Raw genomic sequence first — 21,549 nt, forward strand, 5'->3', positions numbered from 1 at the left:
AAACATTTTTGGGCTCTTATTTTCCTGGGATAACAAAAACTTCCGGTCATGTTTGCTTGGCACAGCTGGTTTACTCTGATTCTGACGAAATCCAACAGTTCAACAGCGCCACCAACAGGAAAGAAGGCAACAGAAACCCAACAATCATAACAGTATTCAGACAGTTGAAGGCCAGCAACTATGAAGTATCCACGATGAATTATTTCAATTATGAATCATTTAATAATAATGCAATTATTAATATTTTGTTAGTTCATATTATTTAATATAGTGCTTCATAAATGTGGTAATATCCTTTTTAACAAAAAAGTGTGATTTAAACTTTCAGTGCTTTTCTGTCTGACCTTTTGTGGTCAACACCTAAACACACTGTAGTCCAGGTCAGACCTGACAGAGCTGATACAAGAGAAAGGCCCCAGTAGTGCTCTCCACAACAAATCTGAAGAGCTAAGCCAACATTAAATGTAAATATTTTAAAAAGAAAAGTTTGACATCTACATTTTGACTGAATATTTACATATATTTAATAGCTAAAGTGAGAAGTAAATAGTTTTTACTTTTTTAAAAAGTTTTTTTGTTGTTGCTGAAATCGGCTGTCCTTTAAGTCATCTTGATAGTAACCAAAACTGTATCTGTATGAGTGTGAATAGTTTTCAGTTTGTGGGCCTATGCCACAAATTGACAAAAGTAACGCAAAATTAAAAGAAATAATAAAAAGAAATAAAATCAATAATATTATAATACTTCAATGATTGTAATGTGTGTGCTTGACAACATTTATGTGATGTACACAAATACTCTATACAAATCCCACAATCATATATTTGTACATTTCGACATGAAAAATGGCAAAATAAATAAATAATCTTTTAAAAAAAATCATATTTTGCATAGTTAGATCTTAACAAGTTCCAAGTAGAGCTTCAACATGCCACAAGAAAAAGTGGGGGTGAGACAAAACATTTTTTTGAGCATGCAATTTATTGGGAACAACACTTAAACTGAAACAGGCTGTTTTACAGCTGATCAAAAATTTAAGACCACATGCTTTTAAAAGGCCAAATCTGGGCACAAATGTGGATTCACTGTCATTTTCTGTCAGGTAGTCACACTGCCATGGCGTTCTGATGGTAAAGGCAAAAAAAATCGCTCCCTTTTTGAGCATGGTCGGGTTGTTGAACTGCATAAGCACTTGAAGCGCGGCATCACTGCTGAGGATTACAGACTAACAAAAGTCAAGTGGAAGACCCCCCAAAATTTTACCAGCAGTGAGCCAGAGGATCCAAATGGCTATCCGTCAAGACACTGGATGATCCTCGACCCAAATTAAGGCCGTTACTGGTGCTGACTGCAGCCCCATAACCATCAGACAGCATCTTCAAAGGCCTCGTCGCCTTGAACACCACAGAACTGACCGTTTGGACTTTGCAAGAGTGCACCAAACATGGGACACTGAAAGGTGGAAGAACGTTTTATACCCTGATGAGAAAAAATGTAACCTTGATGGTCCTGATGGTTTCCAACGTTACTGGCATGACAAACAGATGCCACCCGAGAGTTTTTCTACGTGCCACAGTGGGGGGGGCACCATATGGGTTTGGGGTACTTTTTCCTTCAGTGGAACAATGGAGCTTCAGGAGGTGCAGGGACGTCAAATGGCCGCTGGCTACGTCCAGATGTTGCAGAAAGCATCCCTCATGACTTAGGGCCCTTGTCTGTGTGGTAAAGACTGGGTTTTTAAACAGGACAACGCTACAGTGCACAATGACTGCAGGACAACGGACTTCTTCCAGGACAATCTTTCACTCTTCACTCTTTTGGACCATTCTGCATCTTCCCCTGATCTTAATCCAACTGAGAACCTTTGGGGATGGATGGCAAGGGAAGTTCACAAAAATGGACAACAGTTCCTAAGAGTAGATGCCCTTCATGCATCTATCTTCACCACTTGGAGAAACGTTCCCAATGTTCCATTTGCCTAAACAAACGTGTGATGGATCTTCAGAAGGCCTGGTAGTGAAGTGGAGTAAAGTTTGTCGGGCTCTGCTCTGGTATAAGTATGTCACTGTGGACACGGTTGCTACAGAGACACCAGGCTCTGTAAAGCACAGGCTGTGACAGGAGGATGGATGCAAGAAGATGTACAGCAACTGTTTCTGTCTATAATGTAATGGTGAAATTTTGTGGATGAACAAACACATTTTATATCATTCGTTATTAAATGATAAAGAATTTCCTATGATGTTGTCCTGGCTGATAATTAATAAACATTAAACAGCTAGCATCTGCAACTCTAATTCAGCGATTCAGCATTTCAAATTAAGTTCAAAAACTTAACTAATCCTGATTAGAAAGCCAGATGATGTATTGTACAAAAAGTTGTGCAGAATCTTTTGCAACATAAGTTTAGAAAACCTAACATCTACAAATCAGGAAACCAGTTTTGTTTTTCCTCCTCTGTATTATGTTTATGCTGTTTGCATAACAGAACATGTGCACACATATAAAATAGTAAAAAATTATTTCAGCTGGTTTAATTTTGTTTCTTCAATACTAAAAGTTCATGTAACACATAACGGTCTCAGACTGACTTGTCTGTGTGCACAAAGGTCACTCACAAAGGATCAGTGGGTGTTTTGACTTCCTGTCATTTCATCACTGATCTTTAGCACCTTGGTAAAGATCAGTGGAAGAACAGCAGCAGGCTGGTCCACGCCTCTCTGTGGTTTTCTGAGGTCAGGGCCCGAAAACACACGGAACAGAACAAGCCTGGAAATCAAATATGAAGTCAAACATAGAAACATGTTTCTGAATCCTGTGTTGTTTTGTAATGTACCGTAGCAAGGCAACATCTGCTTCCCTGTCTGACTTGTCACACGAAAAATTGCTGCAGTGAGGATGATGAAGATTGCTCTTGCTCAGTGACTGCTAATTAAAGCCCCTGACATAGAATTTAAGAACATAATTGGACATTTTCCTCCACAGTATAAGCTTGAGGAAAACTGAAGCCACCTCTGACCTGCTGTTTAATGTTAAATTCATTTCATCCTTTGTCCTTTGCGTCTCACATGCTTATTCATCATGCTTATCATTGGAAGTCCACTTTTGTAATTGAAATCTTCAGAAAATCCAGATATTGCAACAAGTACAGTACAACAACTATACATGTAATACAGATCAAAGCAGAATTTAGATCAGAGAGGGCGTCAGAAAAGTAGATGATTAATAGATGATCTATAAAAAAGGCATGCTGGGGTATAGTGATGATCATTAAGAGAATAGAGGAAAATCAGACTGCTGAGAGAAAAGAATGTAAGTTATGTCTCTTTAAACGGGATAATGGACAAAGGATGTTGAATATGAAGCTTCTAGGCCAGAGAAGATGGGAAATGGGAAAATAAAACAAATGCTGATTATAAAGCAAGTGCATGTTTGCGACGAAAATCGGTAATAACAGTATTCATGGGTAATCTGGTTTGCAGTAAATACCACTAGCCACTAGGTGGCGACAAAGGAACCCTTTGGACAGTTACGTTTTGACTGAAAATCTCCCGAGGCAGCATCTCTGTGTTGCTAAATATAAATAATTGATAAATATGTTTAAAAAGTATGTTTTAAACTCTTCTCTTTCTTTGTAGCTGAAAACCATATTTTTTGTACTGCAACAGTAAAAATCAGAATAAGCCTAGTAAAGAGCAACATTACAGCGAGAACACCATATTTTCAGAGCTGATATGAAAGATTGGTACAGCCAAATAATGATTCTTCACCCTCAGTAAATACGAAGCAATAATTCTGAATAAGATGCAGCTAAAATATTTAAAATCAAAGTGTTATTTATTCAAATAAATCATATTTAACAGCGGCCTCCCATGGACGAACATGATAGAGCCTGCCTGAAACTTGGAGAAAAAATAAAACGGGAGTGGCATTCAGGCAGGGAAACGTGGGTGTACGGGGGGGCATACCATTAGGGACATGCGCAACAGGGGAGTGCGTTTTTAAAACGCCCCCCTGTGGCTGTATTTTTTTTTTTTTTTTTTTACAATATCAACAAACTGTCCGTGTTTCAGGCGCTTGATCCCTTAAGAAAAATGTGCCTGGTACCAAGTCAATTTCATTTGACCACATTCTCTTTCTAAAAAAATATTTTACACTGTACTTAAGTAAAAAAAAAACATTACATAAAAATGGCATACTTAATGAATAATAAAAACAGTATGTATGGGACTGCGGACGGGTAGTGACAGTAAATGTTGTAATATTTTCATATTGCACAAACACAGAAATGTCACTATTGTCATATCACTGAAATAAACCCCATATGAAGAGGTTAATTATATTTTATATGAGTGAAATCTGCAAGCAGTATGTCGATATCCTAAGTTTTGTCCACAAGATGCCAGCAAAACACCGTTTTTAGAGCTGCTCGTGGAAAACCAATTTTTATGGTACTGTTTTGCTGCTGTCCTTATATAAGATGCAAATTATAATAATAAATATACCATAGTAATGCATCACATCAGCGCAAATGCATTCACCTGAAGGTATACGATGGCACAAAGGCGCAGATGATGCAGCCTTTTGCGCTTTCATTGTGCGATTTTTCGCGCTGTGTGCCTCAGAACCCTCTGAAAGTCCCCAAAGGGCCCCCAGAAAGTCCCGAAACCCACTTTGAGCCACTACAGTCATAATGAAAAGACCCATTTTGCTGAAAGAGGTGACAACACTGTTGTCTGCTATAACATTCGCCTCCTGAGATTCTCAACCAATGAAAGAACTGCTTGCAAATTCTTAACCAATCACTTGCGAGTGTGTCCTCGTTTTTGACCTATCAGTTTCGAGAACCGACTCCTCTCGTCACGGCCCCGTTTCTGACCAATCGGGGGCGAGGCCGCCTGTGCAGAGGGCTGGGCGCGAGAATCGGCGGGATGGACAAAAATCATAACGCCAAACAGAAGTACAGAAGAGAAAGATTATGATAGAAACAGCCCGGACGGCGAGTAATAAAAGTAGCCCACCTTCAGTTTCATAGCGAGTTTTTATGTTACGAGTCCGCATTTGAAGACAGCCTTTATCTGAAGAGGACATAGCAACGCCTTTCTCTGGGAAGATGTGAATATGACTTGTACGGAGAAAGTATATGTTATAAACTGTGCTTTTAGTTAGCTCGCTGCTAGCCAGATCCCGAAGAAACCTGCAATGACTGTCAACGCTTTCTATGGATACACATCTATTAAAGAGGGATTTTAGGGAGCTGCCAAGCACAGGTTCATCTACGAAGAATTTCAGTCCTCCTACCAGCTGTCATGGACAACGTGAAATCACGCAGGTGGGTGCCAGCAGTGTTTCATTATTCAGTTCCCGTGACACAATGCACCTGTGTACAGTTAATACGACGTGCCTCATATAAACAGCTTATACTGCAAGTGCACCTGCACACTTGCACTGTAATAAGGTCTGCCTATGGGATTTATGAATAAGTAGTTAATGAATAACACCTATAGTTAATAACATACCCCGATGAAAAGTATAGACAGTGTAAAATCCACGTTTCAGATATAGCTTAAACAACCTGAAACGTGCATTAATTTGAATGGGTGGCAATGCTTCTGAAAGTTTCGCATTCAAAATAATGTTCTGTGAATGTGAAGCCAGTTTCACACAGCTGTTATGTAACAGCATCATCCTTGAAAACGCATTACTAGACAATGACAAATCAGCCAGATTAATGCATCTTTACTGCTCAGATTCACTTTTTCTGAATATTTAAATAAAAACAACCACCGACTAAAAAACTCCACATCAGATAGCATGTGTCCTCTAATTATACATTACAGATTTTTGCATTAAGTCTCTTGGGTTTCTGGCAATGGAAGAAAAAGCTTCTAGACTGTATAAGTATACCATGTGAAAAATGTGGGTTAATTAGTTTAAAAATTATTCATATCAATCAGTTTTGTTAATCAGACATTATAGTCATCGCTTAAGCTAAAAGTACTACACATTTTCTCAGTCCATCCCAGTAAGTATGAATATTTGAACAGTATAGTACTGCCCCGTGCATCGTTTGGACTGCTACCTTTAGACTTTGGAAAATAGGAAACCTTAAAATTGTAACCATGGTCTGTTAGCCTCTATAAAGGGCATTTTTCATTATGTTCTAAGATATGGATAAACTTCAACAGCAACATGATTGTTTGAACACTGGATGTAGATCAGTATACTATTTGGTGACGCTTGTTACATTTTATTTTAGAGAAAGTCCTCTATCCAATTAGAACAACTCAGAGTTATTATTTCATATTCATTGCTTATGACAGGTGATGTATTCCTAATGGATTAAACACTGAATATAAATATGGTGCTTCTTATACTTGCCACCTAGAATTATAGTTTTATATTCTTCAGTTTCAAAGTGAATAAATGCCAGGAGGTTATGCAAGTATACCCCCTTTTTTTTTTAAACTTTTTTGAACTGGACCGTTACGGCTTTGCCAGTCCCCTAACCACACCCCAGTACACCTCTTCCACCTCATCAAGACACACACACACACACACACACACACACACACACACACACACACACACACACACACACACACACACACACACTTATAAAGCTCTGGTAGTGAAAGAGCCTGTTGATGCAGACCCCTCCTTTCCTCCAGTCACCTTAGGCCCCTCCTTCCTTTTCAGCAAACTTCTCTTGCCTCTTGTGAGGGAATCAGGCCATACCAAAATTCAATTGGTATACTAAAGTTTCCACTCTAAGGAAGACCTTTCATCCACATTTTCATACAAGACCTCAAGAGAGCACTCCCCAACCCCCTGTGTGTGCATGTGTGGTTGTAGAGGTCTCCTACAGGACAACAAGCCTGGCTGTTCAGGAATTTAATTTCTCCTCCATTTATTAAAGTCTGCTCCCATACTGCAAAGACTTTAGTGCCCAGCAGCAGGTTTTTGCATGCAAAAATTTTGAAATGCAGTGTGCTGACATTTTATATTATCAGTAGTTCTATTTTGTGTTCTTTATTGTGCATAATTATAATTGACATGTTATTTCTGTCTTTACATCTTCAAGACCTGTGACCTAATGCAGTCACACTGAGATCCCCGCATCAACGAACTCATTGATTCATTTGTTTGGTTAGCTAAAATGTCCAGAGTCAGTGTTGTGCAATACACGAAGAACACATTGCTTTCAGTTTTGATATGATGTGTCAAAGGCTTGTTTATTGCCCACTGATGCTTTTAGTTTTGCTTTTATTTGTCTTTTATTAATGTATTTGTTTATTTATTTTGCTATGACATCAAAAGAGTTGTGGTCAGCTTTTGGTACATGCTGCTGCTTTTCCTCAATCCTGCCCCTAAAAAGCTTGGCATAACTCACTGCTAAAGTCTAATTCTTTTAACAGGGATTTTATTTCTTTCAGATGAAGTTAAAGCAAAGAGTAGGCAAATCTACTTGGTCACAAGACCGTTTAATTACACTGAGCCTTCATCCTGTAGTAATAGTTAAGCTTCTTACACCATTCTCAAGTAATTTCTTTTTACAGCTTTGGTGTCCATGTATTGATGTCTAATATATTAGCTTACAGGCACTGACCTCATACCTCAGTCTTGGGCTCCATTTGTGGTCTAAATGTGCTCTTCTTTTACTGCCTTGTATATTTTAGCAATGATGAGGATGAAGAGCTGCAGTCCACAGATCCAGAGAGTAAAGAGAAGAGCAAAGATAAAAAGACACTGTGCAAAGTAAAGTGGTCACGAGATGAGGTAAGTTTATCAGAGATCTGACATCTGAGCTGGGAATTTGTTGGAAAGATTTAACTTGAGGCATTGCATGTTACGTTCTGCTTTTATCTCCTCGCAAACATCTTTAAGGGTAACTGTATAACAGTGTTTATGTGAAAATGCTGAACAAGATGCCTTACACGCGCTCTGTACCATTTGCTTTTTTTCCATCTCTCTTTTTCTTCAGGATGAAAAGCTGAAAAAGCTTGTTGAGCAGCACGGAACAGACTCCTGGAAATTAATAGCTACCCTTTTTCCAGTAAGCACAATTGTGTGATTTCATTAAACAAAAATGTTACTACTTTACACCATATTGGTTTATCTCTTTCAGTTACTACTGTAATGAGGTGTTGCTCTTTGTGTATCTCTATCACAGGGGAGGACAGATGGCCAGTGTCAGCACCGGTGGCAGAAGGTGCTCAATCCAGAGCTAGTGAAAGGACCATGGACAAAGGAGGAGGATCAAAAGGTAAGATGAGCTCTGAATCCCTATTTTGTGCAGAAACATTGGTGACAAAATGGGTAAATGATATGGCAGAGAGGGGAGAGAGCAGTTTAGACAGGTTGAAAACACACAATACAAAGACAAGTGCCACAATATGTAATGTACCCTTTAGCTTCAGAATAACCAGGCTGTGCACATGTGCATGCTTACTTCCCGCCAAGAAGGTTTTTTTTTTCATTTTTTTCTAAAGTAAATTCTCCACTACGTCATTCGTAATAAAACAGTCTCTTCAAGTAAGAGGTTTAGCAGCCAGCCGCTTTTTTAATTAGTTTTTTTCCCTACAAAGCAAAGCTTGAAGACCTTTTCCTGCTGTTAGACCAGCGATGCATTCCTTAAATGGATCACTGTTGTTCAAGAATGTCATGAATGGTGTGTCATTCCTCCGAAATGTTGGAATCATAACAAAAACACAGATCTTACAATTATAGCTTAGCCTGCCAAAAGTGACATCACAACATTTCTCAGCCTCGATGGAAAGAGCCAAACAAGCTCTGCTGTTGCTATAGTGAAGGTTTCTAAACAGCACTGCTTCTCTTAGAAATCTGAACTCTTTGAACAAGTTTATAGAGTGGCAGAATTAATTAGGGCCCTACCCCATTCATTCATAAATCCATGAATTTATTTACTTGTGCTTCTACTGAATATCCTCCACGTGGTGGTGTTTATGCAGGTTATTGACCTCGTACATAAATATGGTCCCAAGCGCTGGTCAGTGATTGCGAAGCACCTCCAGGGAAGAATCGGAAAGCAGTGCCGTGAACGCTGGCACAACCACCTCAACCCAGAAGTTAAGAAGTCTTCATGGACTCAGGAAGAGGATCGAATCATCTATGAAGCCCACAAACGCCTTGGCAACCGCTGGGCTGAGATCTCTAAGCTTCTTCCTGGACGGTAGTGTAGTGCGTCACACACTGTCTGTTTGTGCTTCCTGTCTAAGTAATGTAAGTGAGTCACACTAGCAATGCTATCCCCTAACAGAACGGACAACTCCATCAAGAACCACTGGAATTCCACCATGAAGAGAAAAGTGGAGCATGAGGGGTACCTGCAAGATGGCTGCAAGACTTCCTCTGCTAATGGGAAGAGACGCCACAACAGGCAGTGTCCTGCAACTCCAACAGAGCCCCAGCACTGTGACCACAGCCCTGTGGCTATGACAGCATCAAACCAGGTCCATCCTCAGTCTTTGTTTCATTTGTCCTCTTACTTAAAACATGCTTCACCTCAAACACAACATTTATAATCAGGGCCCATTTAACTGTAAAAAACTCATAGTACCGTATCACCCCAATCGATCTCTTCATTCTCAGACTGTGGGCTTGTGATATTTAAAAGTAGAATGAGAGGCAGAGCCTTCAGCTTTCAGGCCTCTTTCCTGTGGAACCAGCTCCCAGTTTGGATTCGGCAGACATCTCTACTTTTAAAATCAGGCTTAAAACTTTCCTTTTTGATAAAGCATATCGTTAGGTCTGGATCAGGTGACCCTGAATCCTCCTTTAATTATGCTGAAAAAGACTTAGGCTGCTGCAGGCTTCCTATGATGCACTGTTTCTTCTTCACTCACCTTCCCCTTTATGTGTTTATACACCACTGCACTTCAACAGTGTGTCTTTTGTCCTGTTTCCTCCCCTCACCCTCAACCTGTCACGGCAGATGGCCGCCCCTCCCTGAGTCTGGATCGGCCAGATGTTCTTCCTGTTAAAAAGGAGCTTTTCCTTCCCACTGTTGCCAAGTGCTTGCTCATAAAGAGACATGTTATTGTTTGTGTTTTCTCTGTATTATTATGATCTTTACCTTACAATATAAAGCACAATGAGGTGACTGCTGTTGTGATTTGGCGCTATTTGAGCTAAGTGTAATGCTCTGTTTGCAGACGGGTGGTTTTCCATTTGAGCCTCATGGTGGGCACATGATGGACAGTCTTCCTGAAAATTCAAGCTTCATATCAGTGAGTCTTTTATAAGGTTTCTTTGCATGCTAGTGGGGAAAATGTCTGACTTCTTTATTTTCTGGTCTTTCTGTAGTTGTACTTGTGATTGCTAACTCTGGAGCTCAAATCAAAAACTTGAACGTCCTGTTTTTTCTCCTAACACAAAATACAGCTGAAAGGGTGTGCGATGTCAGTGCTGTTGTTGCAGTGTTTTTATGTTTATGTCTTGTTTTCCTGATTTTCTTAACTCTCGTAACTCTTTCCTCTTTTCCTTTCGCCTCCTTTTCCTCCGTGATGTTTGTTTATTCCAGCCATCCTGCCTGGATGATCCTGACAGAGAGCAAAGAATTAAGGAGCTTGAACTGCTGCTTATGTCAGCAGAGAGTGAAGTCCACCAACAAGTGCAGTGCAGAGGTTCATGTGTAAGAACACACACTGAATGTGTGTTAGCATTCTTAGTCAGCATAGCCTGCGTGTGTTAATAGCTTACAGTACATACACTGTAAAAAGGCTCATATTTATATTAAATATGTCTTCGCGTCAAAGTGAAATAAATAGCGAGTTACATAATCTGAAAAAACAATATATTGATATCGAAAAGTTTATTTAAGTCCAAAATCCTGGCATTTGATTCTAACTGGCCTTCATTAATGAACTTTTTGCAGTGTATATATTCTAAAACAAGAATGAGGGCATGTATGCGTGTCTGTAGCCTGTTTGCTGTAGTGTTGCAATAGTAACTACTTTCCCCTTCTCGCCACTTACTCAGACTGGCCTGAAGCTGTGCTTGGTAGTCCCCCTAGCTCCCACCCCTCACCTCGCCCATTATTTTAGTTTTAAACTTGATCCCGCCCCCTCATCCCCTCCAGCCCTCACTCCCTGCCATCCTACCATACCCACACTTAGCCCGCAGTTTGGTTCTGACTAAAGCATTCTCAGTCTCTATTCTGTCTGCACTGACTGTTTTCATACTTCATTCACATTTATTCTTTTCAGTGAGCGACTTTATACTGTACAATTTTTTCCCACCATTTCCTACACATAATTTCCAAACTCGTGCAAATTAGCAATAATTTTACACCACATCTGCCAAACCCATCAGATCAGACACCATTCTGCTGCACGAGCCAAAGATCTAACAGCAGTGTCTTTAACCCCCACCCGTCCCCTGCTGCCCTCTATCTCAGAGTTTGGAGCAGTACCCAGCATGGCCAGACAGTGTGTCAGATGACACGCTAACCACGAGTAGCAGTAGCCTGGAAGAACAAGCAGAGAGAAGACCCTGGGAGGGCCCTGAGATCCCGCAGGGAGCTCCAGCACCGCTTCCTGTCTCGCCCAGCAAGTTCCTGGCTGTAGAGGCCAGCACAGTGCTGTCCACCCTGCAGACCATACCAGAATTTGCAGAGACCATGGAGCTTATTGATTCAGTGAGTAACAAATGGAGATGAACACAGAACAAACATAACTCTGTGTAAATTTGTTGGCCAAATATTGTGAATGTATTAAAGATCTACTGTAGATGTGTTTTGCTCTGCAGGATCCTGTCGCATGGAACGAAGTGGCCAGTTTTGATTTGTCAGAGACGGCGACGCCATCCAGGCACAACCAGGCAGCCTATAGCACTATCTTGCAAGAGAGCACCATGTACAATTCAGTGAATTACCCAGTCAACGCTGCCACTACCGACTTAGGCCAAGACAGGAACTGTGCTCCATTTGGTGTGGGAGATCTTACATCCCTGACTCCCATTAACTCATCCAAACCCACCCAGGCTTCCACTGGGAGGAAGAGGAGAAGAGAGAGGGGGGAACCATCTCCTTTGTGTGACAAGACTTGCTCTTCCTTCTTGGAAAATATTTCAAATTCTCCCAAGAAAACACCTATAAAGACACTGCCATTTACCCCGTCACGAGTAATTATCTTAATAATTTACTTCAGAGAACATCTTCCCATTACAGCTGATGCAGTGATTTGACTAATATGCCATGTCTTCATTCTCCTCAGTTCTGCAACATATCAGTGCCAGAGCATCTCAATCTGGAAAACCCCGCCCTCACCTCAACTCCTGTGTGCGGTCAGAGGTGTCTGCTCAACACACCCCTTCAAAAAGATACCACACCTAAACACCAGAAAGAGAATGATGGGTAAATGAATCGGCTGTAAGCAGTATATCAGAAGATCTTTTTGCTTGCAGAAAACTAGTGTAATCACAATTACAAATATGTAGTTCCAGGACTCCTAAATTCTGCAAAACAGTCATGACTCCAACTCCGAGGACACCCACTCCTTTCAAAAATGCTTTGGCTGCCCAGGAGAAAATGCACGGGCCACTAAAGAGAGAGGTAAATTTGCCAAATTCTGGTGCAAGCAGGTGAACATATTGCTGCCTTTTTTGTGGTTATACTCATCCATTTTTGTTTTGCAGCCACAGCCTTTGGCCTTTCTCGAAGAAGACATTCGAGAAGTTCTAAAGCAAGAGACCGGAACAGACATCTTCAACAGAGCAGACTTACAGCCAGATTACAGAGTGTGGAAACATAACGTAAGTCACGAAATACAACCTTCATGACCTCAACACCTCATCAAAAAACTAAGAAATAATTTTATTTCATTTTGATGCTTCAAAATTAGATGGATGGCCCAGCTAGAAAAGTGCGCAAGTCTCTTGTCCTGGACCCTTGGGGCAAAGAAAGCATTAATACTGAACTTTTCCAAGACCAGCTCGACGATGCACAGGTAAGCCTCTCTGACCACACTTCAAATCAGCTTCAGGTCCTGGAGCCCTTTCCAAGTAAAAGTATTTTTATAAATACCATGTAATTACTATTACTCTTAATCTACTGCTTTCTTAAAACCTGCACCATTCAAAGAATGCCATGTTGCAGGTGTCAGATGAAGGTCTACTGACAAGCTCTTCATTGGTTTCTCCGATCTCCGAGAGAGACGAGTGTGGCCATTCTGTGACTTCTGGGAAAGATGAGCTCTCATTAGGAGTCGCCGTTCATACTCAACACTTTACTAGCCCTCGGACGAAGAAGCTTCCGACCTCTAACAAAGCAACAAAACACAACACTGCACAGGTATGACGAAACAAAACAACTGTCATTAATGTCAATGTGTAGTTAATGCTGTGAAAAGGGTAGAAACAGACAATCACAGTAACCACTGATCACCTTCTGTGCAGGTGAGTGAGTGGGAAGCAGTGGTTTATGGAAAGACGCAGGACCAACTGATCATGACAGAACAGGCTCGTCAGTACCTGAATCCCTACCCACCGTCCACCTCTGTCTCAAGGGCGCTTGTGCTTTAAAGCCGTCCCCTCGACTACGCAGGCAGCACTACATCTGTCCGACAACTAAAACCTCCACTGAATCTTGTAAGAGACAATCCAGTGAAGACAAATTGTTTTATTTTTCTTCTGAAGCAGAAGTGCACTGCCAGTGACGTCCATACAGAGGTTTTGTTCTCAACGCATTTTGAGGTAACTGCCCAAAGTGTTCTCTGTTTGCCAGCAGTCATGAGCAGTTTTGTACACATACAAAAAGGCTTTTTCTTTTAATCAACCTGCACATAGAGTAGGCTGCAGAAATAGTGTGTATCACCAGCAGCGGCTGCTTCTGAGTTGTATATTATTAATATATTGTTTAAAGACATGAAAGACATTATAAGATGTAGCGCTACTCATTGTTTATCTCCTCCTGCATGTTTTTACTAAACTGTCCCACTGCTGTTAGCAGATAAAAAAAACACGTATGTGCAGCATTTGTAGCTTTTTACCGACACCCGTGTACAATGAAATCACGCCATGGGTTGTAAACTGACGCAGTACAGACTTCATTCACTGGCCACTTTATTGGGTATATCTGCTCGACCGCTCATTAACGCAAGGCATATCATATGGTCAAGATGATCATATGATGTGAAGTTTACACCGAGCGTGAGAGTGAGGAAGAAAGGTGATTTAAGTGACTGAACACAGCATGGTTGTTGGTGCTCAGAAATTGCTGATCTGCTGGGATTTTCCATCACTACCTTCTCTAGGTTTTACAGATACAAAATTCAAAATGGGTAAAAATGGCCAGACTGAAGGCAAAAGTAACTCAAATAACCAAAATATGCAGAAGAGCACCTCTGATGTAGCTGAGGGGCTACAGCAGCAGAAGACCATACCAGATGCCACTCCTGTCAGCTAATAACAGGAAACTGAGGCTTTAATTCACACAGGCTCCCTGAAACTGTACAAAAAAGATTGGAAAAATCTTGCCTGGTCTGACGAGTCTCAATATTCAGATGGTAGGGTCAGAATTTGGAGTAAACGACATGAAATCATGCATCCATCCTGCCTTCCTGTACTCAAATGGGATCCACAGACAACAGACCCCATCAGATCCAGTCACCTTTGGGATGTAGCTGAAAATCTGCAGCAACTATGTGATGCTATCATGTCAATAAGGATCAAAATCACTCAGGAAAGTTTCCAGCACCTCGTTGAATCTGCGCCATGAAGAATTAAGACAGTTCTGAAGCCAAAAGAGGGTCTAATCCCATATTAGGAAGGTGTACCTAACAAAGTGGCTGGTGAGTGTGTAATGTTACTATTGATTTTTAAATGAGAAAAAAAATGCACTTACATGTTTTTTGTGACAGCAGTGTTATGTTAAGGAGGAATGCCAATCGGACTCCATGTGAAGTTTTTAGGATGGAAATAGGAAGCTGTCAGTATTGCACTATTGAGTTGACTTTGCTGCTGAGAAAGGAGCAGTATTTTCGAGGGCAAACTGGATAGCACTTGTGATGGTATTTTTTTATTATTATTTTATTCCTTTTATAACACAGCGTTTCCTTTCCAAGGCCATAGAGTCGGTGGAGACATCGGTTGAATGTATTTCATTGCAATGTACATGTGAAAGAACCTCAAAAATGGAAGGGTACCTTAATGTTTATTTTTGTTTGTTTTATTTATTATCTGACAGCTCTAAGGCTTAGATATTAATATAAATCGGACACCGTGAGTTTCGAAGAAGTTTAATCTTGCTGCCAAAACAGCCTAAAAACTCTCACTTGCTCTAAAGCAGTTCTCTATTAGGGAATGAATGGCCGCCATTGTTTTGGTCAGACGTTCGTATCATTAGTGCTCAGCAACAAGCATTTTGTTGGAGAAGGATTTAGGTTTTATGTGAGGGCTGTAGGTTTTATTTATTTAATGTCTACTAATTTATTTATTTCTAAAAGAAAACATTTAAGAGAAATTATTGAGAAATTATATTGTCTTTTTTTCTTTCAAAATTAGGATTGGGCAACCATTCAGTTTTTTATTTCTCCAAGTTAGAAGAACAAGCACTGCAACTGATTTAATGTTAATTTCTTCTCCTGATTAGGCGAGAGCTAGCAAATAACCTTTGCATAGTTGTACGTGTGATTTTGTAAAATATAGATAGGATGTATGTAGGTAGCGGGACTCCATTTCTGACCTCTAATCATAGACTAATTGCACTTTTTTTCCTCTTTGTTTAAATGTAAATGTTCATTCTCATAATGTAGTTCCAGTTCTTACCTTTTTTCGTGTGTGTGTATGTGTTAGATGGGTGTTTCCTTATGTTTGCTCATGTTTGCTCATTCATGTTTGAATGCTGATGTTAAGATCATGCTGCTTTATTTACACATGTTCTTTTCTCCTGTTTTGCTGCAAAAGGTGTATTTAAAATGCACTACGTAAAAACCTTGTATTTTTAGACAGATGGCTTTGAGCTAAAACACAAAATACATATTGGTCAATACATATGTTATTACAATTCTGTCTCCTAAAATGCTGGGCTGCTGTGCAGAATGCAATATGTTGCTAAAACCCTATATTTAATTGTAAACAGTGCAAAGATGTCGTTGGATGTTATGTTTTGATACTGATGCCAGTAATATGTTTCAAATAAGGTGAAAACAAGGGCTTGTTTACCACTGACTACTGCTTTTTTAACACTATGAGGAAGGCAGGTGCACTAGTCTGAAAGCAAAATGTTTTCCCATTTTTAGATTTTAGTGGTCACCAGCTCCTAGTCCTCTTTGTCATATTTTTAATTTCTTTATGACATGTCCGAACGCTGGGCTGGACAGTTTAGCACCTGCTTTCTTCACCTCTTTCTTTGGAGCAATATCACCAAGCATTAAAACGCATATTAGCCGTGCAGTGTGCACAATGCAACCGAATATCATCTGGCTTTTTGAGCTGGACACTCATAACAAGTTGATTGATCCGTCTCCCTTTTTTAGCCCGGACAACACATTGTCCACGATGTCAGAGATGAATTACAGATTGTGATTGGTCAGACCACAGGACAGTTTTTCCCTTCATCCAAGTCCGTTTTAAATGAGCTTGGCCCAGGCAGCTGTATTTCTGGATATTGTTAGATTAATTTTTTTTCTATTCTTACTTTGAATGCCATTTTTTATTACATACACTGTGGGCAACTGCAAGAAGCCGTTCACTGAAAATGGTTGTCAGATGTTTCATTTTAGTTTCAGTGTCAGCTTCACTGATGTCCTCTGGAGACATCACATTTATTACTGAACTATTAGCCCACACAGTCTCACTAAGTGAAGGATGCCTCCCTAATTTGCCTTGGTCACTATAGTCACTACAATGAACCTTTCTAATGTAGTATTAGTATTTAAGCTGGTTTGAAACACCTTGTTGGCATCAAGTTCAAAATAAGTGCAAATCTTTCTATTTACATTTTTTTGTCTTGTTATCTTTGTGACATTTTAAACTAAATATAGGGCTTAAAATGTTTGCAAATCATTGCATTCTGTTTTTATTAACATCTGTACAAGATCCAGATACGATCTCTGCTGCAGCCATTGTCTCCTTGTATCCTGCTGAACTACCCTTGAGTGAGATGTCACATGTTTCTCTGCTCACTCATTTCACCTTATGGACAAGAACAAATGCACTCTCGAACCATCCTTTAAAAAAAGCTCCATAATCTGGTGAAGTAACACTATAGCTACATGTATTTTTTTTCTTGTATCATCTGCTTTAGTGGATCCAGTAATGGCTATAATCTGGATTATCCTGCATTAAGTATTTGAGTGAGAATAAGAAGGGAATCTTGTCAGGGAAATCAGGTGGAAAGATCAGAAGAATATGGTACACAACGCTAAAAACAGACTAAACAACTTTGTAAGATGTTTACTGTATATTTGGATCGGGTGGCTGAGATCTGTCTAATCTGTATATATTTGTGTCGTATGTTCTGTGTGTTGGTTTGTACATTCCATTTGTTAAAACCAAGATAATCTGTTTGTGTGTTAATGACATTGTAACATCATAGGTTGCAAGGGCATTAAGTACATATAAGTACAGGATAGTAGCAGCTGTCATATACTATTGTAGTTATGCATGAGCAGTACACAAGATGCTGGACTTTGCTTTCATTTACAGGAGAATCACACATGTAACACTTGAGTTATACTATATAGCATTTTCAGTTGAAACCATAATCGAGGTACCATAGAAATCCTGCCAGCTGTCTTTGTAACCATGTACTTAATTTGGCTAAATAAATGCATTTGTTGGATAATTTTAAAGGTATTCTGACTTTCTTGTGTTTGCATTTTCACTTGCCATCAACTGCCAAAATGCCTTTGTGCAAATTAGTATACGTTACATGCTGTTTTCTGCATAATAAAGATTTCTGATGATCGCTTAGTTTTTCTGACACGTTCACAGCGGGCATGGCGACACTCTGACGTCTTGCCAAAAACTAACGCCACTGAAAGCTTTTTCTTTGTCTTTTTAAATGGTGAAAGTGGAAATTGAAATATTCCACCTTTAATCATGCACTCTAATTTTTCCTCACATGCAGCGTGGACATCTAAGCAGGTGAAGGCTGGGTGTGACAACTCATGGAGTGGTTTGAAGATGACCTCTCTGTCATGTGTGTATGTATACGTTGGGATGCTGTCAACTTGGCCTGGGGTCCAGGGACACGAGCCCCCTCCACCAGAACAAGAGGCCTCTCCACAGGGTCAGCTGCTGGCCCTAAAGGGGCCCACTCACCCATGACTTAATGCCCCTGAGCTCCTTTGTCCTTTGGGCTGTTGGTTTTACAGGCCCATTCACTCAATTGCCCCCCAAATGGAGGGAGAATGTGACGACTTGCCTTATGCTGAAGGAGCGGCAGTGCGCATGCATGCAAACAATGTACACATAAACACACGAGCGCCACATGCACGCCATGTCCACTTAATCAATCTGTCCTCCTTTGCTTTCATTCTGGTACAAGAGGGCCTTTTGTTATTGCGTGACCCGCACTATGAGCCGAAAGATGTCGGGGACCCTTTGCTTCTTAATTGGTTATTGGCAGCAGCCCTTCCACTTTGTACCTCCTGCATGTATTTAGTTGAAACAATGACTTACTGAAACACTATATAGACCTAAAATAAACATATAATTGCTGTTTTTGGATGAATTACATTTAACCCAGATATACAGATTCTCTTCACATGCTGTAGTTTCCACTGATTTAATTACCGTATAATGTCCAGTGCACGTTTGCCCCCCTTCTGTATCTCTTATCATTCAGTCAGCTTGACTAGGTAAGGTATGTGTGTGTGTCCATTTTTGGGTCTACCCTGTGCACCAAAGACATGAAACAGAGCCTACAGGCATCTGACCAAATCTCCTCGGCCTTCTTTCTTTAAGCACACACCCATAAGCGAGTGCACAAACTCTCTCACACACACTGTTTGCCTTTGTGTATGCTAGACAGCAGATGGCAGCCCATTATAGGGCTGACAGAGCAGTCATCTGGCAGGCACCCCGGTTACCCCCTCCTTCCACCTCTCCTCCCCCACCACCCAAAAGACACCCAGCACAACACAACAGGGATAGGAGCCTTTTAGGCGGGAGACTGTATCTGTGTGTGTGTGTGTGTGTGTGTGTGTGTGTGTGTGTGTGTGTGTGTGTGTGTGTGTGTGTGTGTGTGTGTGTGTGTGTGCGTGTTAAAATTGGACACTGGCCTTTCCACTCTATATAGGTCACTGTTTCCACTGTTGTGTGTGTCAGCGCCATGTGAGGTAAGTCAGGCTCACATTTGACTGGGGATTTGCCAGGCTATGACTTACTTTCAATGGAAAGTTTATCTCTACAGTATGGAGGATTGATGCTGCTAAATAAAAAATTTAATGGAAAAATACATGTATGTATTAATTATGTAAAGAATAAAAAAAATGATAATAATGTTTCATTCAGCTTCTTTATCAATTTACCTTTGTAGTATTATCTCACACATCTTTATTTCCTTTATTTTTAATTTTTCATCTTTCACCTTCTGACACTTTTAATGACAGTCAGTAATACAGAACACAGAAAGAATTCAGTTCTTTCTGTGAAAGATCGGGTCCTCTACCTGAGGCCTGGCAGCTTGAGGATCCTTCCTTGGACTGTTCTGGACTGTTCTGGACAGAGATCTCAGATGTTGTTCCTGGGATCTGCTGGTACCACTTGCCCAGCTTAGGGGTCACTGCACTGAGTGGTCCGATTACCATGGGGACCACCGTTGCTTTCACCCTCCACAACTTTGCAAGCTCTTCTCTCATCCCTTGGTTTTTCTGGAGCTTGTCATGTTCCTTCTTCCTGATGTTGCTATCACTTAGTATAGCTACAGCTATCACTACAGCCATCTTCCTCTGCTTTTCTACCACTACTATGCCCAGTTGGTTAGCCATCGCCAGTTTGTCTGCCTTAATATGGAGGTCGCACAGGACCTTAGCTCATTCATTACCAAACACCCTAGGGGGTATGTCCCATTTTAACCTTGTGACTTCCAGACCACTTGTACTTGTAGCTTGTAGCTGTAGCTGTAGCTGTCCTCTGGTATTACAGTCCCCTCAGCTCTGACTAGCTTCCTTCTCTTTGTCATCATCCTATTACACTTCTCCAGTCTGAACAACATTCCAATGTTGTCGCTGTATATCCTGGTGGTATGGATCAGTGCATTGATGTCTCATTCACTCTTGGCATACAGCTTGATATCACACATGTAGAGGAGGTGGCTGATGATCGCTCCATTCTGTTTTCAATAATCTCACTGAGGGGGTTCAGGCCTATGCAGAACAGCAGAGGGGACAGACCATCTCCTTGGCAGATCCTACACTTGATGGTGACTTATGCTATTGGCTTGAAGCTGGCCTCTGAAGTTGTTCGCTACATCCCCACTGAATTCCTGAGGATGGCTCTTAGGATCCTGTTGATCTTGTACTATTCTAGGCATCCAGGATCCATGTGTGGGGCACTGGGCATAGGGTTTCTTACAGTCAGTCCAGGCAGTGCACAGGTTGGTGAGCTTGGTCTTGCAGTTTCAGGCCACTGTTCTGTCTACCACTGCTTGGTGTTTTGCTCCTCTGGCATTCCTGCCTATTCCTTTTGGTGCCCCGCTCATGTATTGAGCCATGTATCCAATAAGACACTTAAGCTCAATTATATTAATTTTAAAAAATTGTAAAAAAAAAAAATTATTTTGCCATATTTTATAATTAATGTAAAAATTAAAAATGACAAAAATGTTTGCAATTCTTTTTGGTGCATTTGTAGACATATTTATTTATTTATTTCATTTCATTTAAAAATATTAAAGTTTTTTATTGTTTATTTTGGATTTTGACAGTTTTGATCCTCCATACTTTATACCCGATATCCAGCTACACTTACAATAACTTTGTATATATGTGCATACACTCAGTTCTTTTGTCAAACTCCAGAAGTAATCACAAAGTTATTCACAATAATTCCTTGACCCTATATAAAAGTGAGTCATAGGCTCGAGGTAAACTCTAACAGTAAACGCTACAATATTCTCCTTGTGAATGAGAGTTTGCTACAGGACGAGTGGAGCTGTCTGTCTTTGTAACATTTACACTCTTCACTGTGCAGGACATGTCCTCCAAACACTGGCCCCAGAGTGACTGCCTCCTGCAGCCTTTATAACAAAGGATTATACAACAGTGAATATCAAACAGCAAGTGGAGGAGGGGTGTATTTCCCTGTGGAGGTCAAGGCCAAAGTTAGGATTTTATGTCCTCTGCAGAAGGTAATCTACAGCCCACCCTATAGAGATCCCACCACAAGGACAAGGCTGGGAGGCACCACTGAAAAAGAAAGACTACATGCAACTTCTGAGAGCTGCTTTGTAGTTGCTGGGGCAACTGGCACAATCCCTGGTCTTTTGGCAAAGCTTTCAGCAGGCCTCAATCACACTTCCTATTAGAAAGAAGGGAGGCCCAGTGTGTTCAAAGGAAAATGAACAGGAGCCTAAGCACTGAG

The 21,549-nt window shown here is 40.6% G+C and overlaps 1 protein-coding gene across 5 annotated transcripts; it reads left to right on the forward strand.

Moving 5' to 3' along the window:
- Positions 1 to 4,931: 4,931 nt before the first annotated feature.
- Positions 4,932 to 17,813, forward strand: mybl1 (v-myb avian myeloblastosis viral oncogene homolog-like 1). Of its 5 annotated transcripts, none has more exons than XM_076888135.1 (16): positions 4,932 to 5,332; positions 7,680 to 7,779; positions 7,985 to 8,056; positions 8,174 to 8,266; positions 8,973 to 9,193; positions 9,281 to 9,473; positions 10,176 to 10,250; positions 10,544 to 10,654; positions 11,420 to 11,659; positions 11,752 to 12,144; positions 12,237 to 12,376; positions 12,460 to 12,574; positions 12,658 to 12,774; positions 12,864 to 12,968; positions 13,103 to 13,312; positions 13,417 to 17,813. In XM_076888135.1, the coding sequence occupies exons 1-16, from the start codon at positions 5,310 to 5,312 to the stop codon at positions 13,540 to 13,542; spliced, it is 2,334 nt and encodes a 777-aa protein (XP_076744250.1). In that variant the 5' UTR covers positions 4,932 to 5,309; the 3' UTR covers positions 13,543 to 17,813. The 5 variants fall into 5 exon arrangements, with proteins under 5 accessions (XP_076744250.1, XP_076744252.1, XP_076744253.1 ...); XM_076888137.1 differs by having other exon boundaries at positions 11,770 to 12,144; XM_076888136.1 differs by having other exon boundaries at positions 4,933 to 5,332; positions 13,118 to 13,312.
- Positions 17,814 to 21,549: the final 3,736 nt, after the last annotated feature.

This window comes from Maylandia zebra, linkage group LG9 (assembly GCF_041146795.1).
Source record: "Maylandia zebra isolate NMK-2024a linkage group LG9, Mzebra_GT3a, whole genome shotgun sequence".
NCBI lineage: Eukaryota > Metazoa > Chordata > Actinopteri > Cichliformes > Cichlidae > Maylandia > Maylandia zebra.